Raw genomic sequence first — 24216 nt, forward strand, 5'->3', positions numbered from 1 at the left:
ATGTTTTCCTTCACCGCCGAGCACGAGATGAATTATAAACACAAATTAAGCACATGAAAATTCAGTGGTGCCTGGCTGAGTTTGAACCCGAAATCATCGGTTAAGATGCACGCGTTCTAACCACTGGGCCATCTCGGCTCTTATAGTTAAAAATATCTGCGGAATTTTATTATAGAAACGGAATTTTATTATTTAAATTACGATGCATTAAAAATATGCAGTCTCACAAAAAAAAAGTAAAGATAAGATACAACAAAGGCACGGACAACATATTTGTGGAGTTACAAATTTTACCAAAAAGGTATGTAATGGGTTGATCAACCCAGGCGGGCTTACGCTAAAGGCCCACCACCAAGGGTATTCTTATAAAATTCGTGCAACTGTTTCATTCACATTAAAAATATAATAGTATTTATTTCATTTTAAACTATAATTGTGTACAATAACTGTTCTTGTCAGATCTTTCTAAAACTAGTTGTAGCAAGTTGGAACTAGTTGCGTAGTATAATCAGTTCACTTAAACTTCAATGAACAAGATATATCAAAATTGTGTAAACTTCTTGTACCTTCTACTTGTAAGTAGCATTTCGTTCGGACGAGTCGCTGAACTGCGACAAACCTTAATAAATTTATATTGAACGTGACGAAAATACTTATAGATATCTCACAATACAAAAATAACACCTTATCAGGCACTCCAAACGTTCAATGATAGGAATGAAAATGATAAAACTACGCAAATAATTCCATATACATATATCTACTAAGAGAACAATTGAAATTATTCTACTATTTAAAAAAAAAAAGATTTTTTTTTAATTTATATCAGAAGTAAAATATTTTTTTTTTATAAATCTTCGTCAGCACACATCACGTACATCAGGCCCATATGCAGATCCGAGAGAAAGAAAATTAATATTGAACATAAAATAATTTTTTCTCATTTATTTTTACATAAAATTAATAGTATTGATGCTGTTTTGTATATAACATACGTACAATGTTATTTGTGTACGGATGTATTTTTATATATATAGGCAGCTGGGCCATCTGACGGTAAGTGGGCACCACCACACATAGAAATTGGCGCATCGCCACCAAATTTTAGAGCTAAGATGTTATCTCTCACCCTTCACACCGGAACACAAGAGTGGTGCGATAGAATATCATATATTTTTGTTTAAATTAGTTTGGTAAACTGACATAATAACCATAAATACAAAGACAAGACTTAATCCAAAAAATACGATTGTGATGCTGTCTTGACATAAAAACATTCAAACAAATCACAATAACAAACTCCACCAAGCAATTGAACAATACACTAGGGACCAGCACACCTATGGAGACTAAAAGACAAAATTAAATATATAAAGAGGTAGGCAGAGTAGACAATGGTAAATGACACGTGAGAAATATTAACATCCCTTACAAGGCCGTTGCGCCACGTCGGGAATAAAGATTATGTCCCTTGTGCCTGTATTTATACTGGCTCCCTTCCCTTTTGAACCGAAACAAAATAATACTAAACATTATTGTTTGCACAAATCCCTAACATCAATTAATCATCTCAATTTATTAATCAATGTATACTCTTCCAAACCACCGCTACTATCTAAAGGCCCAAAAGTTATTTGGGAGCAATCCCTTTTCAACGATAAGACCACCCTTGTACATCTGATCTTACTTACGTACGTGACATATGCAATGGTTTTAAATGTCATTTTATAATAATGGCCTCTGTCAGGGACCGTGGTTATTAACGATTTGATCAGCTTCATCGATTGTAATAATATGACGAGTGCAATAATAACGAACATTCTAGAACGTTATAGTTGGTTCTGTAATCATGTTATGATTAACGATATTTTTTGGTTTAATTTCAAAACGGACTCGTACTTGGTGGATATTTTTTGTAGCAGTATATGCATGCGGTCTGGCACGGAGCCACTGGTTACACCCTAGACATTGGCGTTGTAAGAAAATTAAGAATTTTGTGATGTTTGTGTGTATGTGATTGAATGGATATCTGTAAAATCTGTAAAAGTGGAGTTGTGAACAATATGTAGTATGAAAGAATATTCTCATACGAATTGTATAGAAAATTTCCAATCACCTTATATCACGATTATAATAAAACTCCTTCCTATTTATAAACCACTTGAAACAATCTGGTTATACACTTCACGCTATTTATAAGATAATAAGACAAACCGTTTTGACCATTATGCTGAGACGGTTCTTATTATTTATTTTTTGATACTTTTTATTACCTAGGTAATATATTAATAAAAATTAAAAGTCATTGTATTTCCACTTCGTTCGCTAACGATATAATAAATATTAGATACTCTATGATTGCTCGTTCAAACCCAGGTTAACACCACTGACAAAATTTTATGCTTAATTTGTATTTATTCATCTTCTGGTCGAAGATGAAGGAAAACATCGTGAGGAAATCTGCATGTGTCTGTATTGTAATTCAGCCAATTGAGTGTAACCAACCCATGTTGTCGCTGCGTGGTGATATAAGTTCCAAACAAAAGGACAGGATATTTTTTTTCCTCGCTGGAAAAACCCGCTTTACCCGTTTCCCCAACGTGAAGTTAAATATGTGGGACTTGTCGGTGCTCAGAATGTCACCGGAAAATCAACTAAAAAAACGGTACCCTCTCTGTCTGTTCTTTTTAACTTCCACAGGATCGATTTCGCATATTTCGCATTAGCATGCGATCGTAACGTACCGACCGTAACGCCCTGTCGGTCAGCCACCTATACGGGCCTCCAATTCCTAGCGGGGATTTTCGGGGTACTCAGAACCCTCCAAGTGCTTATTGTGCCTATTGAGGCGGGGTGCCTACATAGGTGCGCGTAGCGTTGTTTCCTCCTCCCCGGTCTTCTTCGGCGGATCGGGACTGCAGCAGCATCCGCCTCCCGCTCTCGTTCCATTGCCTCCTTCTGAGACATGACGTTTTCGCAGAAGGAGCGCATTTGCGACCAGCACTCCTCGCTACCGAGCACAGCGTTGATAACGCTCGGCAGCGAGAGAGAGAATTTGATGATATTTAATAATAAGCCAGCTGTAACTCTACTTTCTTATGCCTAGTACTTGATGACCAACCGTTAAAGGTGCGAGCGACAACTAGTGTTCTATAATTAAATGGACATAATGTTTAACGACTAAATATATCCACATAAAGACAAATAATCGAACCCTAACCAAAGCTTTATGATGCTATTACGAAATCTATGAACACACGACGTGTAATTTGTTACCTAATTCGGTAAATAGCGCTATTAGACGAATGAACAGACTTGATAGATACGTCATTCATCGAATCGTTCGTCTGGTCTTTTTACGATTTAATAAAATTGGGTAGATAGTGATATATTTGATTTAGATTTGGGTAGATAGTGGAGCGTTTCAGGGAGAGGCTTATTAACTAATGAGACTATGTATTTAAAGAAGAAATAGTACAATGGTAATCGATTTTATCAATAGATATAATTAATAATAATAAATAAAAATTGGGCAACATCACATTGCTCTGATCCCAATGTAAGTAGCTAAAGCAGTTGTGGTATGAAAAATCAGAAGTAACGACGGTACCACAAACACCCAGACCCAAGACAACATAGAAAACTAATGAACTTTTTCTACATCGACTCTTGTTAATAAGTATATCAGGGTTTAAAGAAATGATTAGAACACCTAAAGATTACTTTTACTTTAAATGTAAAATTCTTTATGTTTTTTTTTTAGAATTTACATTAGATTCAAAGCTCTAGAGGCTCTTTTCTCATTTGTCGTCCTTTGCAGGTAAACTCAGCTTCGCTCGGTTAGAAATGTCAGTCAGATAACGGATCAGTGTCTATTTCTCAGAATCTCAATATTATACATTTTCTTGTATCTTTAATATTATAAATGCGAAAGTAACTCTGTCTGTTACCCTTTCACGAATACACCACTGAATATGTTAATATGCGATAAAATTTTATTGAAAGCAAGCTTGAACCCCAAAAATAAACTACTTCTTTTAGCCTTCAGGGGGAAAATTGTATGCAAGTTCTTGAAGATTTTTTATCACAAACTTCCTTGCAGGTTCTGCTAGTTTGTATATATCTAGTATCATGTCGTTTATTGCGAAGGTATTTGCATCCACAATAAAATTTCATAAATGAATCGTATTACCTAATGATCATTATATAGACAAAAAATACGTATGCGTCTTGGGACGCCCGGCAGAATTGATAACTTAAACTAATCTAAGTTGAACTATTTAATATTGAAATTGTTCCACTTGAGTACAGCTTAGATTATTACTTTGATTATGTAAATTATAATTTTGTGTATGTACATTATTAGTCTCATTATTGCCTACCTACCGCTGCCGTATGCATAAGGGAAAAGGAAGCCAGACAGACTAACGCCGTAACGCGGTACGTAACGAAGCGGTTTACCCTCCCATAATCTTTTTTGAAGTGATAACTTGATTTTAACGCGTATATTATAGATTTTAATTGGTGGAAACGAGTAACTTTTTTCTATCTATAATAAAAGCCAGTGCCAGCCAGAACCTTAAATTTAATTAATCATGTAAAATGATTCGAAAATATTAACAAGAGTCTTGAATTAAAATATATTTTGATTTGATTTGGATGGTCTCGTCATATGTACAGACGTAACTTGACTGAGCTGAGGTTGAACTTAAATTGGATTGGTGATTGATGAAAATGTGTTCTACGATAAAGAAGGGTCTATCAATAAGATAAAATGAACTGCAAAGAAATTTGAACGTTATACAATATGAGATAAGTTATAAATTTATTAAATACTTGGAATATGAAAAATCCACTACCACAAAATAAATAAAAATTATTTTAATATTTTTAAAAATAGCTACTGTATAAATCTTGACCGCGTGGTAATAATTTATTTATTTACATTTTTAATAAGTAAATAATTCAATATGTTTCGTCTTAATTTTTACACAAAAAAATAATTTATAAAAAAATTCTAACAGTAAAAAGACACATTTTTGTATACAAAATGTAATTGAAAAAGAAAAAATAAATATTTAATTAAAAATCACTGAGATCAATGATTTAATTACCTTTTTTTTCTATTCTTAAATATACAAGGCAGTAATAGAAGGGCCCTTTCTCTGTGACGAAATTGAGGCGTAGAATATATCCGAGAAAACCTTTCTATAATATAAACAGAACTTACATCACTTGTGAGAGTTGACTTCAGGCTGGGGCCAGTTGTAAAATTATGGCAAATCTTTAAACAGCTTGACAAATTTGAAATGGATGGCGATGAAATACCGACCGCAAGTAAATTGAAGATAGATTAACAATGTCAATGGCGTACAAAACCGTCTTTAGTAAATAGGTTTTGATAATGATGTCTGCTGTTGACTATCTATCTACTCTCGACGATACATCTGGTCGAAAAGCTATTTCGTTCGATTAAATTATTCCCTTGGGTTCAGCAAGATTGTGGGCTCGATCTATGTGGTCCTCGTTCCTGATTTTTTTTATTTCACTGTCTGATTGGCCTTTCTCTATTACTACCTTAGGACCTATACAAATTGATACTTTTTATTTTTAACTATTAGAGTGAAAATAAAATCCTTAAATATAATTTTCTTACCTTTTGATATATTCCTATTTATATTTGCTATAGTTATCATAGACACTTCAAGGATGAATTTTCATTACTCATCCTGGCCTGTGTACTTGGACAAGACCCCTCCCTGCAAACAGTCATGTCGATGATGCTACACAGTGATTCTTCTGAAAGACGTATTCTCCTGCGGATACCTTATGTCTGTGGACCAGCATAGCTCGAAGACACCGATGCTTTCTCAAGGCTTTAAAATATATCATGTAACTTAAGGGTTAGACAGGTATAAGAAAGGAGCCCCGCGAGCCCAGTTTCAGTGGGTCTGTCAGTCCTGAAGAGGACATTAATTGGGATTGCCTCGCATCTTCGATCTATGTCTCTGCGATGGCCGTCTTCGGTGGAACTTAGTAGAACTTTTAGTGGGTAAGGATCCTTTATAAGCTGGTTACTCTTTAGACCTAAGTATTTTCTGCAGATTCCGTTGCGTCAAATAATAAATAGAATATATTATATGTGAAACCTTTTTCTTAAAACTATTTAGGATCTTCTTAACAAAAAAAAATAGCAATAAGTAATACCAAGAGGTACCAGTTAATGTTTCGTACTTTTATTAGTTCCTTGTAGATCGAACCAATGTTTTTTATTTATTCGCCTTTCAAATACAGTTTTTTGAATCAATTTTTAATAGTTCGTATACTTTATTCAACTTATAATATAAATTGAATTAAAAAAGATCAAAGATTGACTTTTATATTTCATAATAAAACAAGAAGCAATCCTATTATCGGGTTTATTTCCAGCTCGTTCATCATTGTTGAAATTGAGTTGCAACCACGGAATGGATTTTGTTAAAATAATTGGTTCGCTTCCATTTAAATTATGGTTCGGTTATTAAAATATTCACCTTCGAAATTAAAATATATGCAGCAGATATAATACAAAGGTCATTGACCCATTTTCACTTATACAGAAAAGGAAAGCCTTAATAAATTCAATGAATAACCCACCTTTTAATGGAACGAGGTTCTTTTCCAAGGCTTATAAGAGATTGAAATGGTCGAAAAGATTATAATATATTTTTTTTATTATAATGATAAAACATTATTTCTCCAAATGATCTTTCCCTCTTTCTCTAATTCTCGGTCTCTTTCTATTATATACGGCTTTAAATAATATAAACAACATTTAATCGACACATACTAACAGGCGATATGAAATAAAATCTCGTAAATATAATGAAACAACTTTTTATGTCACCATATAAATGATATTTTAATTAAAACTCAAAAAACAATGGCAATGAGTTAATTACAGATATTTATAAAACACAATATCTTTTGAAGATAATGTCGAAATCGTGTAATTACATATTTATAGTAAACTATATTCACTCCCGTAATTGTACAACCTTAATCTTAAATACTATGACAGTTTGAAAAATTTAATTATTTTGTTGTCTATGGCACGCCTTAATATTTTTGTAAAATTATATTAAGCAAAAATATGAAAATACAAGATTTAAAAAAGGGCGAAAATTTCACATTTTATCGTTTTCATTTATTTGTATCATAGTCGGGGTAAACGAGAATAAAATGACGACCAAATATCGTCATGACGTTAGCCGCCATTTTAAATTTACTTGGGAAGCGTCATTGTTAAATAACTCGGTTACTTTCTCCTTACTTTCGCCTTTTCAAAGCTACGAATTGACTATAAATGTAAATAATATAATTTAAGAACTTTGGTTCATTATATTTTTACCGTGCGACCTATATTTTTTAAATTGATTTTAAAAAAGATGAATATTTTGAATAAAGAATAGTAACAATTTATGTTACAATATATTATACACTGACATAAAAACATTATATTACACCGCCTTTTAATGACAAACTAACGGTACCGATATAAAAAGTAACTCTAAAATATTTTTACGATGACATGAAATAATTTTGTCATAAAAAATCATCTGAAAATTCCAGGGTATTAAAATATAGAACTCATATATGTAAGTTAAGTAGTTCTATACAATTGCATAAACCTGAAAAATATATGAAAATAATCATGATATAAAAACTATTATCAACAAAAAGTGTGACCATATTTCAATATAAAAATGGGACTGCATAGTTTATACAATTATTTTAGAAATAAAATAATTTAATATATAAATAAATAAATCGATGTCGAAACTTTAGCTGTATAACCGTTTGTTATCTTCCTAATATTATGAATGCTAAAGTTTGTGATTTTCGATGCTGGTTACGCTCAAACGACGAAAAATATCTATGTGGGTAATGCGTACGACAATTTCGTTTGTCATACGCCAATTACACACACATGTACATATAGCGCGTCGAGAGTCGGCGATGGTACACACTGGTACGCAGCACGCTTCGCCCATCAGTACGATTTTTGTTTAATAAGGTTACGTTTGTACTCATTTTAGGTCCGTGTTTATTGAGCAAATTATTTTCGAAAGACCCATAGACTATGCACTATTTTAATATAATTTTTACAAAATAAAAACGTAACCACAATGACGTAATATATTTTTCGTATGTGAATTTATTTCGCCTTTTTATAACTTCACCTGCCATCAATTTTAATATGGATATTTAGGGAATTTTTAACCTAAAAATCAGTTAAACATTTACGTATTTACATATTATACAAATAATGTTGAAGTTTATTATTAATATTATACCGAATATCGTGCGTGATCGTTGTTCGTCAATAAAAGGATATTGAGCAAACAATTGCCTTTTTAGAGTTTTCAAAATAACATTCGAAGAATAAATACATTCCATTGACGACATTCGACGTATATAATTTTTCGATTTTTAAATATAATTTTAGTTTTAAAAAATGCTATTCAGTGAATGCTATTCAATACTGATCAGTGAATGAAAAAGAATGAGTCGTTCTTTATTTATAAATATACTTATCTATAATTTAAAACATTTACATTTATTTCAATCCAAGGTATATACAAACCTTAGCCTTTATACTTGTTGTTTATTTTTTTCCGTTTGATATTAAAAATCCTTTTAAATTTTCAGAACTTATTAACATAAAATGTTTTTGATTTACATAATATTGAATTTACATTTAAAGTTTTTATTCAAGATTTTCGTGTACAATCAACCCATTATTTTTTAAGGAACTTTTTGAATTGATGTAATTGTAATGACAACTTCGTATTGATTTTTCTTTAATTTTGTTTTATTTTGTTTAGAAAATATTGGTATTATCTTATTTTGACAAACATTATTTACAATAAAACATAATTATAAAGCTATAATACAGATATTCGAAAAATATTCAATATAGCACCTAGAACGTACAAGCTATTTTTTTAAATAACCTCAAAGGTATAAGTCTGAACTTCATCAATTTTTTTTTTATTTTCAACACAAAAATCATTAATAATAATTAAAACCTAATCTTATATCTATTTATATACATAGACTCTCCATGAGTTTCACAAAAAGGCAAAATATATTATATTCAAACGTCTTTTCTCTTAACCAATTTTATTTCAAACTAAAATCAAAGTCGATTGATTTCAATTTGACTATATCTGAAATTTCAAATGGAACATTAAAATTGGGCACTATACCAAACGGTTATTTTTATCTTCAATTTTAATGTTATTACTGTACCAAAGCTGCAAAACTAACGTGTTATTTGAACCGGAATTTCCAAATAACCTAAACAAATATAGATTATATTACCAGCAAAATTATACATTCCAAAAATGAACGGAAACGTTCAGAACATTTGATGCACCAAACATATAAACATAGGTATTATCAATACTAATATTATCAGCGATTTACATTTCCGATTTTGAGAATTCTTGCATTAGGTAGTTCGTTTATTGAAAAGAGTTATACACGTTGTAAAGGCTATAAAACTTAAAGATACGTCCCAAAGCAATAACAATAAATATCAACCAATCTGGGAAACTCTAAGTACGCATCGTGTTCAGATAAAAAGGCACGAATATCTAACTTGTAGAGATGAACAATTCCTGCGTGATGTTTTCTTGCTTCTTGAACGTCAAGACCTAAGAGAACCAAGTATTTACACACATGTTCAACAGAATCCTGGATTTGTATGTTCAATAACACATCTTTTACAGTACTTCTTCACCGCCCTGTAACCTCGTAATGTGACTGGCGTGTCCTGTATGTTCAATTGAGTAAGTCCCCGACAGTAATAAGCAACTGCTTCGAGACCGTCGTCGCCTATCAATTCACAGCCTCTTAAAGCTAATTTCTTTAGATTGGGACAGCATCGTGCCAGGATCTGTAAATGATAAATAATATAATCTATACATATAAAAACGAAACACCGCTAAATTATTAATCATGAAATTTCAGAAACTATAACACCTAAAAACTTGAAATTTGGCAGGTAGGTTCCTTATAGGATGGAGATCCTCCATAGCTATCCGCTAAGAACGGATTTCACGAAATCACCCCTAAGGGGGTAAAATGGGCTTAGAAGTAAGTGTTTTATTAATTTCGCGCGGGTAAAGCCACAGGTCCAGCTAGTGTAAAATATGTTAAAGGTTTGCATCTAAGTTATCAGGTTCGAATGGGCATATCGTGTCAATTTTTTTTTACTCTTTTTATTAAACACTGCGCCTTAATTATTTACAATTAATTATCAAATTAAAATATAGTTGTACGGAAGTACTGGTTTTAGATTTGAACCATATATACCTATGTATATTTTCGTTTATATGAATGTGTTTTTATAATTAAGCAAACTCTTTAACTTTACAACTGTACATAATAAATCTTTTCTACCTACAGTCTAAGTTTGGCTGGTAAAGAATGCATTATGCCCCTTTTTACAATAAATATTTTTGTTTTGCAATAAAGTATTAATATATAAATAAATAATAGTATATCATAATAAATATCTACTGTGGTCAAAATTCAGCCAAATAGTCTCTTATTTAAGTAGGCTTTTACAAGCACTTTTGAATGGTCATTATATTAAGTGAAGCTACCAGCGGTAAAAAGTTATTAAAAGTTATTAAAGGTATTAAATCTAGTACCTGTAAACCAGCTTCAGAAACATCAGTAGCACCAAGATCGAGAGCTCGTAACCTTGAGCATCCTCGTCCGATTGCTTCTACTCCATCATCACCCAGCGCACCGCAACCTCTCGCATTCAGGTAACGGAGCTTGTAACAACGCCTTGCTAACGTACTTATACCCGAATCTGATACCTGGAATAAAATATTTTATTCGTTATTAGCCGTGACTTCGTTGCCTTGGTCTTCAATTCGTGAAAACAACTCACCTATTGTAAGATTGTTTTTTAAACATACAAACTGACAAACTTAGTATTCGATCATACTAATATTATAAAGATACAAGTTTCGTCTGTATTATTAAGTTAACAGTTCTAGGACGGACCTAAATTAGTAACAATTTGTATCTTTAAAAAAAGGGACAAACGTATCGGGCCTTATTAAAATAAATATTAGATTAATATTACCTTTAAAATTTCGCAATTACAAATGATCGATGATAGGAAATATATATCCTACATACAATGCGTGTAGCATTCATATATTTATACATAGGTTACATATGTTTATACATATTGCTTAAAAAAAGGAAAAATATCATACGAAGTCGGGACAGACAGCTAGTCAATTATAAACAACACAGCACACTGTTTACTACACATTCAAATACAGTCAGGGGACAAACTACAAAGTGTAGAGATCCAGAAGGTATTAACTGAATTTAAGTATGGATTACCTGTGAACATTTTGCGACTGAGAGATACCGCAACGCAGGTCCCAATTTCGCTAGCTCGTATAGACCGAAGTCCGTGACTCCCGTGCAGTCAGACACACTCAACTCCTTGAGTGCGCAATATGAAGGTATCCATCTAACGCCTGCATCTATAATAGAAAATAATAAGAATACATGAATTTATAATGTTTATTGTGACACCATCGATAGAAATTGACATATCCTGTGGTCAAAGTTATAAATTACACACCTCATACGCGAAAGTGTAAGGTATGATTACGTATAGCCTATTCCAATGAAAGTGGGAATAAAGATAAACAAACCTTAGAATCACGTATTTCATAAGATTCGCTAATAACTCAACTATATTGTGCACTACTACGATTTTATGATTAATATATCTTTATTTATAATACAACACTATTACACTTAACTACATATATCCACTTTAATTTTACATCCAAAATAACAGTTTCGTCGACGTTCAAAACGCCATTTTTTCACAAATCCATAGTGACTATTATTGATTGTTTTATGGTTGGAATAGAATACACGTGTCGCATCGAATCACATCGCAACACATTTTATATGGTAAGGAAATTAAAGTATTTTTTTTGTGTAATAATTATACGGAAAAATGAACCTTATTTGGTCACCTTTTAACCTTAGGAGCTACCTGTACCTGCAGTTACACTTGCTCCCTTACCTTTCAACTTTAGTGACAGTTTCTGGATCTCTGTTATGATACTGATATAAAATACTCTACATATTTACTTCATATTAACTGAAGATATAAATGTACATATCAACATCTTACCTGTGACTAGAGTACATCTCCTGAGGTAGAGATATTGTAAAGACGGACAGGTATGGAGTAAAGCACATAGACCCGCATCAGAGACCGCACTGCAGTCAGTTAGGTCGATGTATTCTATGGGAGGCCTTCTCGTCGTTAACCGGCTTTCGAGCCACGCCCACTCTGGCCAGTCTACGTTTGGACAACCTGAAATTATAAAGATTTCATTTTTAAAAGAAAATAGACCATGGACGTGAAATCTCTCTAGTGTGATGGTCATACGACTGAATGATCAATGTCATAAACGATAATAAATTGTGTTTTCTTAAAAAAGAAGTACTATTTTATAATAATTATTTCTTTAAAGTTTAATTAATAAATCAGAACTTTTTTTAAATCTTGTATTTAATTACAAAATTGAGAATTCTATAAAACGCTGAAGCTAAAAAACGTGAGAAAGAAAATATTATAAAAACTTCGATGTTTTGATTTTGTTCACAAATATAATTTCAAATCCAATTATCTGTTGTTAGAACACGAGTTTTACTTAAACTTTGATAACAAAATCGCAACTCCAACAGTATAAGTCGTCGGAATAATTAATAGGACGTTTGATATAAGTTCCTTAAACTTCTTAAGTAATACACGTGTTTAATTGATATTCACAAAGAACCGAGGTATTATATTGCTTTTTAAATTATAAAAGTTGAACTTATTAATAAAAAGTAAGGAAATATATTTTAGAATGCCTAATTGAAACTTAAACCAGAATTTGGAGCGTCTTTCAGAGAATGTTTAGTTTATAATTTTGTCGCCTACAGTTTCTCTCGTGTTTTAGGGGTTAAAAAAGTAGCTAATGATACAGATACAGAATTTATTTAATTCGGTTGAGTGGTTTGATCGTGAAAGAATTAGTAGTCAATCGTAAGTGATATGTAAATCTAAGTTTTATTTATCTATATTATAGACTAGCGCGTTATTTACAGCTTTATAGGGTAATAGTTATGGCCTGTGACTTCGCTTCCTTTTTAGGGATTGGACGTGCTAAACTAGCTTGCCGTGCTAAATTTAATCAAATTCGGTTCAAAGGTTTGGCAGTGAAAGAACAACAAACAAACAGACTGATATAGATTTCATATTAATATAGATTATATAAACAGCTGCACTTCGCAGTGTCACCCGCTTTAAATTTAGCCTTTTTATGTTAAACATATTTTTGTTTTACATTATTGTCAAGACATATAATATTTCCTTATACGTTTTTTTTTATATTTGTAAATATAATGCAAACAACCTATAGAGATTGTTACTGTCATAATTTAGGTTAGTGCGCCACCAACCAATGGTAACCAAGATGTTATGCTCCATATATTTGTTAATTTCATTGCCCCTCTCACCTATCTATAAGTACCGAATTAAATTATTTTCTTGTAATATCCGAACGTTGATATGTGTCAAACGTTCGGATATCCCAAGATTTAATTAAGACAGAGACAGTGAAATAAACAAATATAAATCAAATTATGAATACTTGGAATCTCAGAATTAACCAACAATACATTTAAAACTAAAATAACATACCAGTTAGATCAATATGCCTTAAATCCACTAAATCTGTGATAAGAGGTGCCAATGCTCTTGCGTCCATTGTATTAGAACCGGTTAATGCCAGATGCGTCAAGTTTCTGAAAGTAGCTGCTAATAATTGAGCACCAGCAACAGTTATCTGTAAATAAAGATATATGTTTAAATTTAATTTAAAGTTATTAATATAAACTAGCCACATTAATGTCATTCCAAGTCATGTCTAGTACCAAGTTTTCTCTGAAAGTTTCCATAGTACTACACTCAATATTCAATGATTTCCTATTAAATTAAATAATGTTTTTTGTTAAATATTATCAATGTATATAGAAAAAATATATATTTGTAAAATAAGGTAATAAAAATGCTGCTGGAAGAAAGGTTTCATTGAATATTCATTTGCTAATGTTTTCCTTTTTGGAAAATCTTGTAATAAATTTTTAACAAAACTTAATGGTGAAAACTACTACTGTAAAAATGTTCGATCAACATACCGCACAAGTCTTCGACCGCCACTCCCGGACAGCGCTTACACAGGGTCCAGCTCTGGCACCCGCACATCGAGCCGCTATTTCTAAAGGACCAGCAGCCCTTACTCTTCTCCATGGTTCTGGCCTCACTGTCAACCTGGCCACGAACCTTGACCATCTTCTACATACCCGTGACATTCGACATAAGTCTGAAACCTAGAATTGAAAAAATATTGTTTATCATGGGCTTTATAACGATATTTTTCCTGACGTACCTACTTAGTTTGTGTAGATGTTTCAGTTGAATAAATATTCTAAACTTTCAAATACAATTTGATGTTTATTACTATATTAATAGCAGTACACTTGGTGGTAGGGCTTTGTGCAAGCCCGTCTGTGTAGGTACCACCCACTCATCAGATATTCTACCGCCAAACAGCAGTATTCAGTATTGTTGTGTTCCGGTTTGAAGGGTCAGTGAGCCAGTATAACTACAGGCAAAAGGGACATAACATCTTAGTTCCCGAGGTTGGTTGCTCATTGGTGATGTAAGGAATGGTTAATATTTTTTACAGCGCCATTGTCTATGGGCGGTAGTGACCACTTACCATCAGATAACCTATTTGCTCGTCCGCCTACCGATATCACATAAAAAAGCAAAAATTCACACAGAATAACATCTTTTATTCAGGATTTTAATTTACTTCTTTCTCAATATTCTAATAGTATAATTATATATATATAGTAGTACACAATGTTTTGTCTCTTTCATTAGAATGTTAAATTGCCAAAGACGAAAAGAGAAAAATCGATTCGTAATTATTGACCTGCTATACGAACATTTTTTAAGTCCGTTAAAATACGAATAGAAGATATGGAATGACGTATATTTTTATAAAGGCATTTATCGCAGAAAGGCAAACATTTATTTGGTTTTATTTCATGTTTTGCATTGTTTCTCCTTTCGAATAATAAATTGATCATAAGAGTGAGAAATTAGTGTTTAACTAAACATTAAGTTTACTAATATGTCTGTTAGGTACAGTAAATGTACTTTTATTCGACCTTCGTTTATCCGTCGCTCTGATTTATCCGATATTCCAGTGTACAAAAAACGCAAAAGTTTCGAGTCGCGAGCGTGAACTAACTTTTTTTGGTTGTTTCCGACTTTCCGCATCCAACTACCAAGCAACTAATCTGAAGTGTTATTCAAGCGATGACTCGTTTTTTTTCCATTTCTCCTTCTCAACTTTAAGTTCATTGACTCGATATAATAATTAGGTTGTGGAATTTGTAATAGGATTCAAATGATACCACAGGGATGGGAATAGTGGGATGGAAGGACGTTTTTTTTTATTCCACGGATAAAAAGTAAATAATTGTGGTAAAAATGTTAACACTATTTCACTGTTGAACCGCACTACCTATTCTCTAGGCGAAATATATACTAATCCTCTTATCACCATTAGAGTCGATTATGATGCGACTTTACACAATATTACTTCTAGATCCAGTTGCTCGAAACGACGCAAAGGCATAATTTGTTATCATAGAACAAAATTTGGTTCGCTTGACCGCGTCAACTGTTTCCGAATAAACTTATTCGATATGAGGCCTGAATAATGTAATATAAGATTAAATAACATTTACCTCTAGATACGATAATATCTTAAGCCACAAAGCATCAGATAGTGTGTTATCACGACGTCTTCTTGGTGGACCACAGTCGGCCAATGTGTGATAGCCCTGGTCCAAACTCAGCTCGCTGAGGTCAGCAGCGAGGGAGAGTGCTGGCTCGGGAGGAGGAGGTGGCCGTCTTCTGGCCCCTCCGCAGACACCCGGCCCAGAGCAACTCCCGCTTGACATAGTGCAGGAATTCTGAAAAATGGATTGAAAAATCACATCAACATTCGCATGCCATAATCACTTTCAGTCAGTTTTTTATAACATTGGAAGAAAAAATTTACGACAGATTTTTAGGCTGACAGACTGCCCAACGCTAAACTTTCTTGGGAATACTTCGGCTCTTCCATTAGTTTTATTATTTATCTACGCAGAAAACTGAATTGTTTCTTTATCAACGTTTTACTAAGTTGTGTATGTGGGATTTACCTAAGTATATGTTATTGATATTGATAAAATTATGGTTGAGTATAGGTTTATTGTGTCAATGACTTCCCCGATAGTCTAGCGACTAGATATAAAGGCCGCAGAACCCAACACTCTGGCGAATATAAAGCTTTTGGGTGTTTCTATCGATAAACTCATAGTAACAGTCTGCAATTTCAAAGTAAAAAGTACACTCTTGTGCTTTGGAAAGTATGTAAAAGTTAGTCCTGCGCCTAAACTCCTTCTGGTTTTGTCGGATTTACCGTCCTAGGGGATTATGAGGGAATAAAGCGTGTACTTTGAGTTTGCGCACACACTTTACTTGGTGGTAAGGCTGTGTCAAGCCCGTCTGGGTAGGTACCACCTACTCATCAGATATTCTACCGCCAAATAGCAGTACTCAGTATTGTTGTGTTCCAGTTTGAAGAGTGAGTGAGCCAGTGTAACTACAGGCACAAGGGACATAACATCTTAGTTCCTACCCTAACCTAACCTTGGGAACTAAGGTGCATTGACGATGTAAGGAATAGTTATTATTTCTTACAGTGTGATAGTTTCTGGATTACCATCAGGTGGCGCATTTGCTCGTCCGCTTTTCTTTATCATAAAAAAAACCCTTGTGTTTATATTGTGCACGCATTTCTCCTCCGTAGCTGTCTAGTCTAAATCATCATTACTATTGTCATTATTGTGTCAATGAATTGATGTAAACAATTGGTTGAGAAACTAATCGCAAAACACGATCATTAAATGTCAGAAAGTCATAAGCGACTATACCAAAATAACATTTAAAGGATACGTGTATCAATAAAGCGTATCGCGAAGTGAGATTCGAAGTGAACTTTAAACTTTGAGTGTTAGAATACAAAATTGATTTGGTAATCTTCTATCTGATTGATTTATTTCATTTATTTTTATAAAATAGAAAGTTATATCTATATAAAAGAGATCAAAACTGCTGAACGTAACTTAAAAATACAATATATAATATAAATTTATTTTTAGTCAATTCACGACTTTGTTCAATATAAAAATCATTACAATTCCTTATTGATTATTACAATAATAATAAAAAAGATTTATTTATTTATTAATAAAAAATACATAATTTGATGTCGAATACAATTCAACAAATAAAAATAAGTTAAATTTAAATAACAATAATAAGAAATCAACCCGAAATAAAATTTACAAAAAAAATAAAAATGCCATTATTACAACCAAACAAAGCACTATTAGATATAAAGATCTGTCTACAGAGTAAAGGCGTCATCCATTTTCCTCTACTTATCTCTATCTCTTACTATTTCCATCCAATGATTTCCCACTGTTTTCAGTATTTCGTCGAGTTTTTATTATAATACTGGTACAATAATCCTTTAACCTGAAACACGTATCGCAAAATAACTATTACGTTCCTTCCATTTGATTACGATTATTTACTAACTGTGCCCGCGACTTCGTGCGCGTTGTTTGAATTTAAGTTATTTGGATATTGTAGCGTGATTTTATTTTTATTCTATATATAATTCTAAAATAAAGTTAAGTTAACTTCCTTATTACATCCGCCATCTGTCAGTGAAAGTCCCGTCGAAATAGGTTCAGCCGTTCCAGAGATTAGCCGGAACAAACAGACATACAGACAGACAGACAGACAAAAATTGTAAAAAAATATATTTTGGTATATGTACCGTGTACACATACATATGTATTTAGTAAAAATTAGTTATTTTAATATTACAAACAGACACTCCAATTTTATTATATGTATACATATGTATTAGTCTAACAAATTAAAATATATTTAAGATAAAATACCTCTTAAGATCAAGAATAAAACCATAAAATATAGAAAATTAAACATTTCAGCTGTTATTTATAAAGCTGTCGAGTTCGTGGTTATAGAATTAATAGGACAATTTAATTATTGAAATTGCGCCCATATTTATGATCCTGTACAATTACGGAGTATACTTGTAGAATGTCTCCTACATACATGTTGACCTTAGTGTGCAATTAAGATAGTGTCTTTACAATGGGCTCATAAATCAATCAAGAGTGTCATTTGTGAATCGCCTTTCATCAAATACTTCGTCAGTGAATAAACTTTGCTCGTTGTCAATCATATGGAGATAAAACTACAATAATTTATAGCAGGGCGTTTTTATTTGTAGTAGTTTACGCTCATTGGTCGATATTCGTTCGTCATTTTAATGTTAGCAATTGCTAACAAAAATAAAAGGTTGATTCGAATTATAGAAAAATGGGACCTTGTCAATATTAAAGTAAACCCAAATGATATAAAAAGCTTAATTTATTTTCAACATTAAAATGACGTGTGTTTTCATTGGCAGTGTTCACGGCAGCCATATTTTTTTTCTTTTTAAATATTTATTTATATTTATGTATGTGTGTGTGTTCAAACGAATGATAGTGTGTATAATATACCTTTTTTAATTCAATGTATTTATAATGCATATTATAAAGTAATGTTAGTTCACTCTTTCTCCTTATAAACTTTTAGCCTGCTTCATACTTCTCCGTCGGTAGGGTGGCCAGGCGTCCGGATAGAGCCACACATACTTAGGCGTTTTGATTGCGTGTCAGGCCAAATTAATCAGTGTCCGGATTTTGTTAGGCTTTTAACATTTGATTTATTTATTTCGCAAACGAGATACATGTGATTTTATTGATATTTCATTTTTTTATCGTACCTATTAATACTGAGACATAAAATCTTTAATCATGTAGGGTGTCCGGCTTTTTTACACAAAGGTCCGGCCAAACTGATTGTCTGTCCGGCTATTAGGTTTGGCGACCTGGCAACCCTATCCGTCGGTAATATTCGTAAAAAGGGCACAAAGTTTTTCAATTTGAGCGCTCAGATCATTATGGCGAAGTAACAAAATTTAAAACGAATACAAATTCCCGTAGTTCAAAGACGAATACACGGCAATCGTACTGTCGGGTTATGTATTCGCCTTAGATTTAGAGTCGCTCCTACCTTTAGTTTTATAATCTGATAAAATTTACATAATAAACATAATGTACATAATAATTACCAATTGGTAAAGAAGGCATATTATTCGATACAAGATTATATTGATGATAAAAAAGCGTGGAGTTATGCTTGTTGACTTCCAGGCAGGAGACATAACATACATATATAATTGTATTTAACTAACAAGACTGTATTTTTATATGTTAAAAAAGTACTGAGTAGTTAGTAAGTAAGTACTGAGTTTCTTGTCGGTTCTTTTCGGTAGAATCTACATTACGAACCGGTGGTAGCTTTACTTAAAATAGTTTGTTGAATGACGATTCAAAAGTGCTTGCAAAAGCCTACTTGAATAAAGCATATTTTGATTTGATTTGATTTGTATATCATGTAAATTATGACGTTTCAGAAACCGCAGGACATAGTTAATGTATTATGAAAACAAAAATAATTAATGTAAGTAATCTGCATAAACAAAAGAATTACGAAAATTATTACGTACACATAAAATATTATATTAGTACTATTATCAAAAGTGGAGTGTCGAAGTGGAGTGACCGTTATTATGTGCAATCTAAAGTCTAGCAACGAGCGTCGAATGCAAATATGTTAAATGCTTGTTTTTAATTTAATAACACAAAATTCCACGATAATAAATTTGTTTAATAACAATTTCGAACGCAGCGTGGGTAGAATATACAGTTTGATCATTTTAAAACTGTTTCCAAATCTAAAGAAGCAATTAAATATCCGTAATATAACCCGTAATAATATCATAATACCGTATTAAGATAGTTCAGTGGTCAAAATTCGAGCATAATATTATTTGGGTACTCATCCATTACAAATTCTACCGCCAAACAGTAATACTAAGTATTGTTGCGCTCCAGCTTGAAGCCAGTGTCATCATTCATCATTAACAGCCCGTAAATTTCCTACTGCTGGGCTAAGGCCTCCTCTTGAGGAGAAGGTTTTTGGAGCATATTCCACCACGCTGCTCCAATGAGGGTTGGTGGAATACACATGTAGCAGAATTTCGTTGAAATTAGACACATGCAGGTTTTCTTCACCGCCGAGCATGAGATGAATTATAAACACAAATTAAGCACATGAAAATTCAGTGGTGCCTGCCTGGGTTTGAACCCGAAATCATCGGTTAAGATGCACGCGTTCTAACCATTGGCCATCTCGGCTGGGTCCCTTTGCGTGTAGCCAGTGTAACTACACACAAAGGGATATAACATCTTAGTTCCGAAGTTTAGTGATGCATTGATGATTTGAGGAATGCTTAATATTTCTTAGAGCGCCATTGTCAATAGACGGTGGTGACCACTGACCGTCACCTATTTTATAAATAAAACACTACATTGACATATATATGTATATACAAGTTTCGAACGTCTATATCTCTCTACCTTTAAGTCTAATGTTTTTACTGATAGTTTATTGTTAAAAAAAATTGTCAGAAGATAAACAGGTGTTGTCATTGTCTGTTTACATATAAATTCCAATTCTACGGTGTTGACTAAATAATAAGCTGTACACCGACACCTTTATGCAATAAACAGGAACCTATTTAACGGAAATGTCATTAAAATCTACATAATGCAAACATCTATACTTATATTGAGACTGGTCGCAGCATGAATGTTTATGTAATAAAATAGAAACGTATGTAATAATAATAACGCTCGTATCACGTTATATACATACAACAAAATCCTCTCGTATGTCTGTCTGTTTGCATATGATAAACTCGAAAGTTTTAGATGTATACTTTGTGAAAATTGTCAGATTACAAGAAGGACTATAGTGGCGTGCATTGTTTCGACCAATTATAATATATGCTTGATTCTTGATTTGATTTTATTCTGTTGTTTTATTTTTAAGGGTTTTGTATTTAATTAAATATATTGGACAACATCACACACATTACTCTGATCCCAATGTAAGTAGCTATAGCACTTGTGTTATGGAAAACCAGAAGTAACGACGGTGCCACAAACTCCCGGACCCAAGACAACATAGAAAACTAATGAACTTTCTCTACATCGACTCGGTCTGGAATCGAACCCGGGACCTCGGAGTGGCGTACCCATGAAAACCGGTGTACACACTACTCGACCACGGAGGTCGTCGATATGCGACAGAGAAGTATTATTTAGACTCTTATTCTACTCGTACGAAGCCGGGTCAGGATGTAGTCAGCTAGTGTAACATAAGTCTACCTTGTTATCTACCTATTAAATTTATAGAACACAGCTGGAGACTGTCTAAAGTTAAACATACTTATCTCAAGCTATCAGACTGATTTGAATAATACTTTTTAGCTTTAGATAGTTCGTTAGGTTATTTACATTTACAACATAACGATTCGATCCCATGGGAGAAACAGTAACCACAAACGTCAACTTGTATAACAAACTACAAAACAGGCTTGTGTAATCCTAAAGCGTGTTGAACACAGCTGGTGACGTGCAGATAAGGGCATTTTATTAATAAAAATTAACGGAGAAGTAATAGATAGGAATAGTTTAAAGCATGTCACTCTTGACCGAAGATAGCGAGTTCAAATACTACCAAGTTATCAAGTCTTTGTGTTTTATCCATCGTGCTACGCGTTAAAAGAAATCCTCGTTACTTAACGTGTGGCGGTTTAAATGCTGCCACAGATATATCTTCCGATCCACATTAGGGAAGCATGGTGTAAACTCTTATTCTTGTTAAATATGGAGGCTTCTTTGTGTCTCTTTCTTTTTGTGAGAGGCCTCTCTAGCGGTAAGAATTAAAATGAAATAACAGCATCACGCGTATATTCTAGTAACGGATTCGATGTAATCTCATCTTACATACTTTTTATAATAAATAAATATTACAAATTGCTTTAAGATCTTTTTATTAATCTATCTTTTTAATTACTTCAATAATGAACTATTAATTTTACTCATTTATATAAAACTAACTGTAGCCCGCGGCTATGGAGTCCTTGGAGACGGCTCCTTGGAGTTCAACCTTACTTCATACCAAATTTTATCAAATTCGGTTCAGTGGTTGGGCCGTGAAATAACAACAGACAAACAGACAGAGTTACGTTCGCATTTATAATGTTATTATAGATTGTAAAAACTACCAGCGGTTCAAAGAACTCCTATATGATATAAGTTTTAATAGATTAAATAGCCTGCAGGGGATCGTTTAATTTCCAAAGTGAGTTTAACCGTCTCTTGCAGGCAAAGGTAATTTTTCATTTTTTAAATAAAGAATTACGAATAACTATTTTTTTTAATCCAACTTAGAAGACGAATATTGTGCTAATTCGGAAAACATCAGATGCTATATATTATTATATATATATGTGTCGTGAGATGGCCCAGTGGTTAGAAAGTGTGCATCTTAACTGATGATTTCGGGTTCAAACCCAAGCAAGCACCACTGAATTATCATATGCTTAATTTATGTTTATAATTCGTCTCGTGCTCGGCGGTGAAGGAAAACATCGTGAGGAAATCTTCATGTGTCTAATTTCAATTCTGTCACATATGTATTCCACCAACCCGCATTGGAGCAGCGTGATGGAATGTGCTGAAAACCTTCTCCTCAAAGGGAGAGGAGGCCTTAGCATAGCAGTGGGAAATGTACAGGCTGCTTTAATTTCTAACATTTTTAGTTTTATCATCTTCCTTAATTGTACAAAAGTAATACGATTTATTCCGATTTTTGTTCAACTACCAAATAAAACATAAACCCATACTTATTAACTGAATTGTGAAAAAAATTTTTTTTGTTCATTGATTTAAAGTATACAGTCTTCTTGATGATCTGGACAAGAAACAACAACGCCAACAACGACAAATTTATCCCAAAATATTGGGAATAAGTAACGCTTAACATCAAAGAGAAAGTATATTTAATATGATATCGTAACAAGCGATTAATTGATACGTCATATCTCCCAAAGTTTTTGATAAAACTTCGAACGAACTAATTACATCCCTCGCAAACTTTGTTTCTTGTCTTTTTGCTTTAGTTGCCAGACATATTATTAGACTTATATTTACTTGGACATTTTTCGGAATAGTCCATATTAAATTATTATCGACATACATTAGTATGAGAGTGGGTCGCTAATAGTTACAAGTGTGCGTGAGACGAGTAAAGACAGCAAAAAAACTACAAGCATTTTTTTAAAGCGAATTTTGTTAAAAATTTTAAAGTAACGTGAAGGGCGCGCCTTCAAAATCAAAATCAATTTATTCAATTAAACTTCACAATGAAGCGTTTTTGAATCTTCGATATTTAAATACTACCACCGTTTCGGAAAGCAGCCTCCAGCGAGAAGAAACGGCAATAAACTCGCATAGTTGCTCTTTTCAAATAAACAGATTTACAATGCTGTTTTTTGCAATAATTACTGTCCTGGGATAGAACCCGAGCCTAAATCTGGGCGTTTTTTTCTAAAAAAGTATTTTTTAATGACTAATAAGATTTATTAATTAATAAATTTAGTCTTAATAAACTTTTTAAATTTAGTAAATGATAAATTGATTATATTTCCCGGTATCTTATTATATATGCGTATACCATTGCACAAAAACGTTCTACGTACCGTATGCAAACGGAAAGTAGGGGTTACAAAGCTTTTATGGCATACTTTTGTATATTCTTCGTAAGTGAATACATCTATACTTTTAACCGAAATGCAATCACGTCGGCCAATTGTAATAGTGAGCTGCCAGATATACAGAACATGATCTGACACGACCGAAAAGGGATCAGACGACAGAAACAACGGATTTTTTATGCTTTACTAGGAACGTGAGTATAACACTGGCATTTTAATAGTT

General features: G+C 32.8%; 1 protein-coding gene across 1 annotated transcript in view; it reads right to left on the bottom strand.

Moving 5' to 3' along the window:
* Window positions 1-9434: 9434 nt before the first annotated feature.
* LOC125071410 (F-box/LRR-repeat protein 7) overlaps window positions 9435-24216 on the bottom strand; it is a 52225-nt gene continuing 37443 nt past the window's right edge. The window contains exons 2-8 of the mRNA XM_047681641.1: window positions 15916-16143; window positions 14290-14481; window positions 13793-13937; window positions 12233-12418; window positions 11419-11564; window positions 10704-10877; window positions 9435-9943 (exon numbers count right to left, since the gene is read on the bottom strand). Coding sequence (XP_047537597.1) covers window positions 9731-9943; window positions 10704-10877; window positions 11419-11564; window positions 12233-12418; window positions 13793-13937; window positions 14290-14481; window positions 15916-16131 — 1272 coding nt within the window. The 5' untranslated portion in view covers window positions 16132-16143 and the 3' untranslated portion in view covers window positions 9435-9730. The remainder of the gene's footprint in view (window positions 9944-10703; window positions 10878-11418; window positions 11565-12232; window positions 12419-13792; window positions 13938-14289; window positions 14482-15915; window positions 16144-24216) is intronic.

This window comes from Vanessa atalanta, chromosome 19 (assembly GCF_905147765.1).
Source record: "Vanessa atalanta chromosome 19, ilVanAtal1.2, whole genome shotgun sequence".
In the NCBI taxonomy this organism is placed as follows: Eukaryota; Metazoa; Arthropoda; class Insecta; order Lepidoptera; family Nymphalidae; genus Vanessa; species Vanessa atalanta.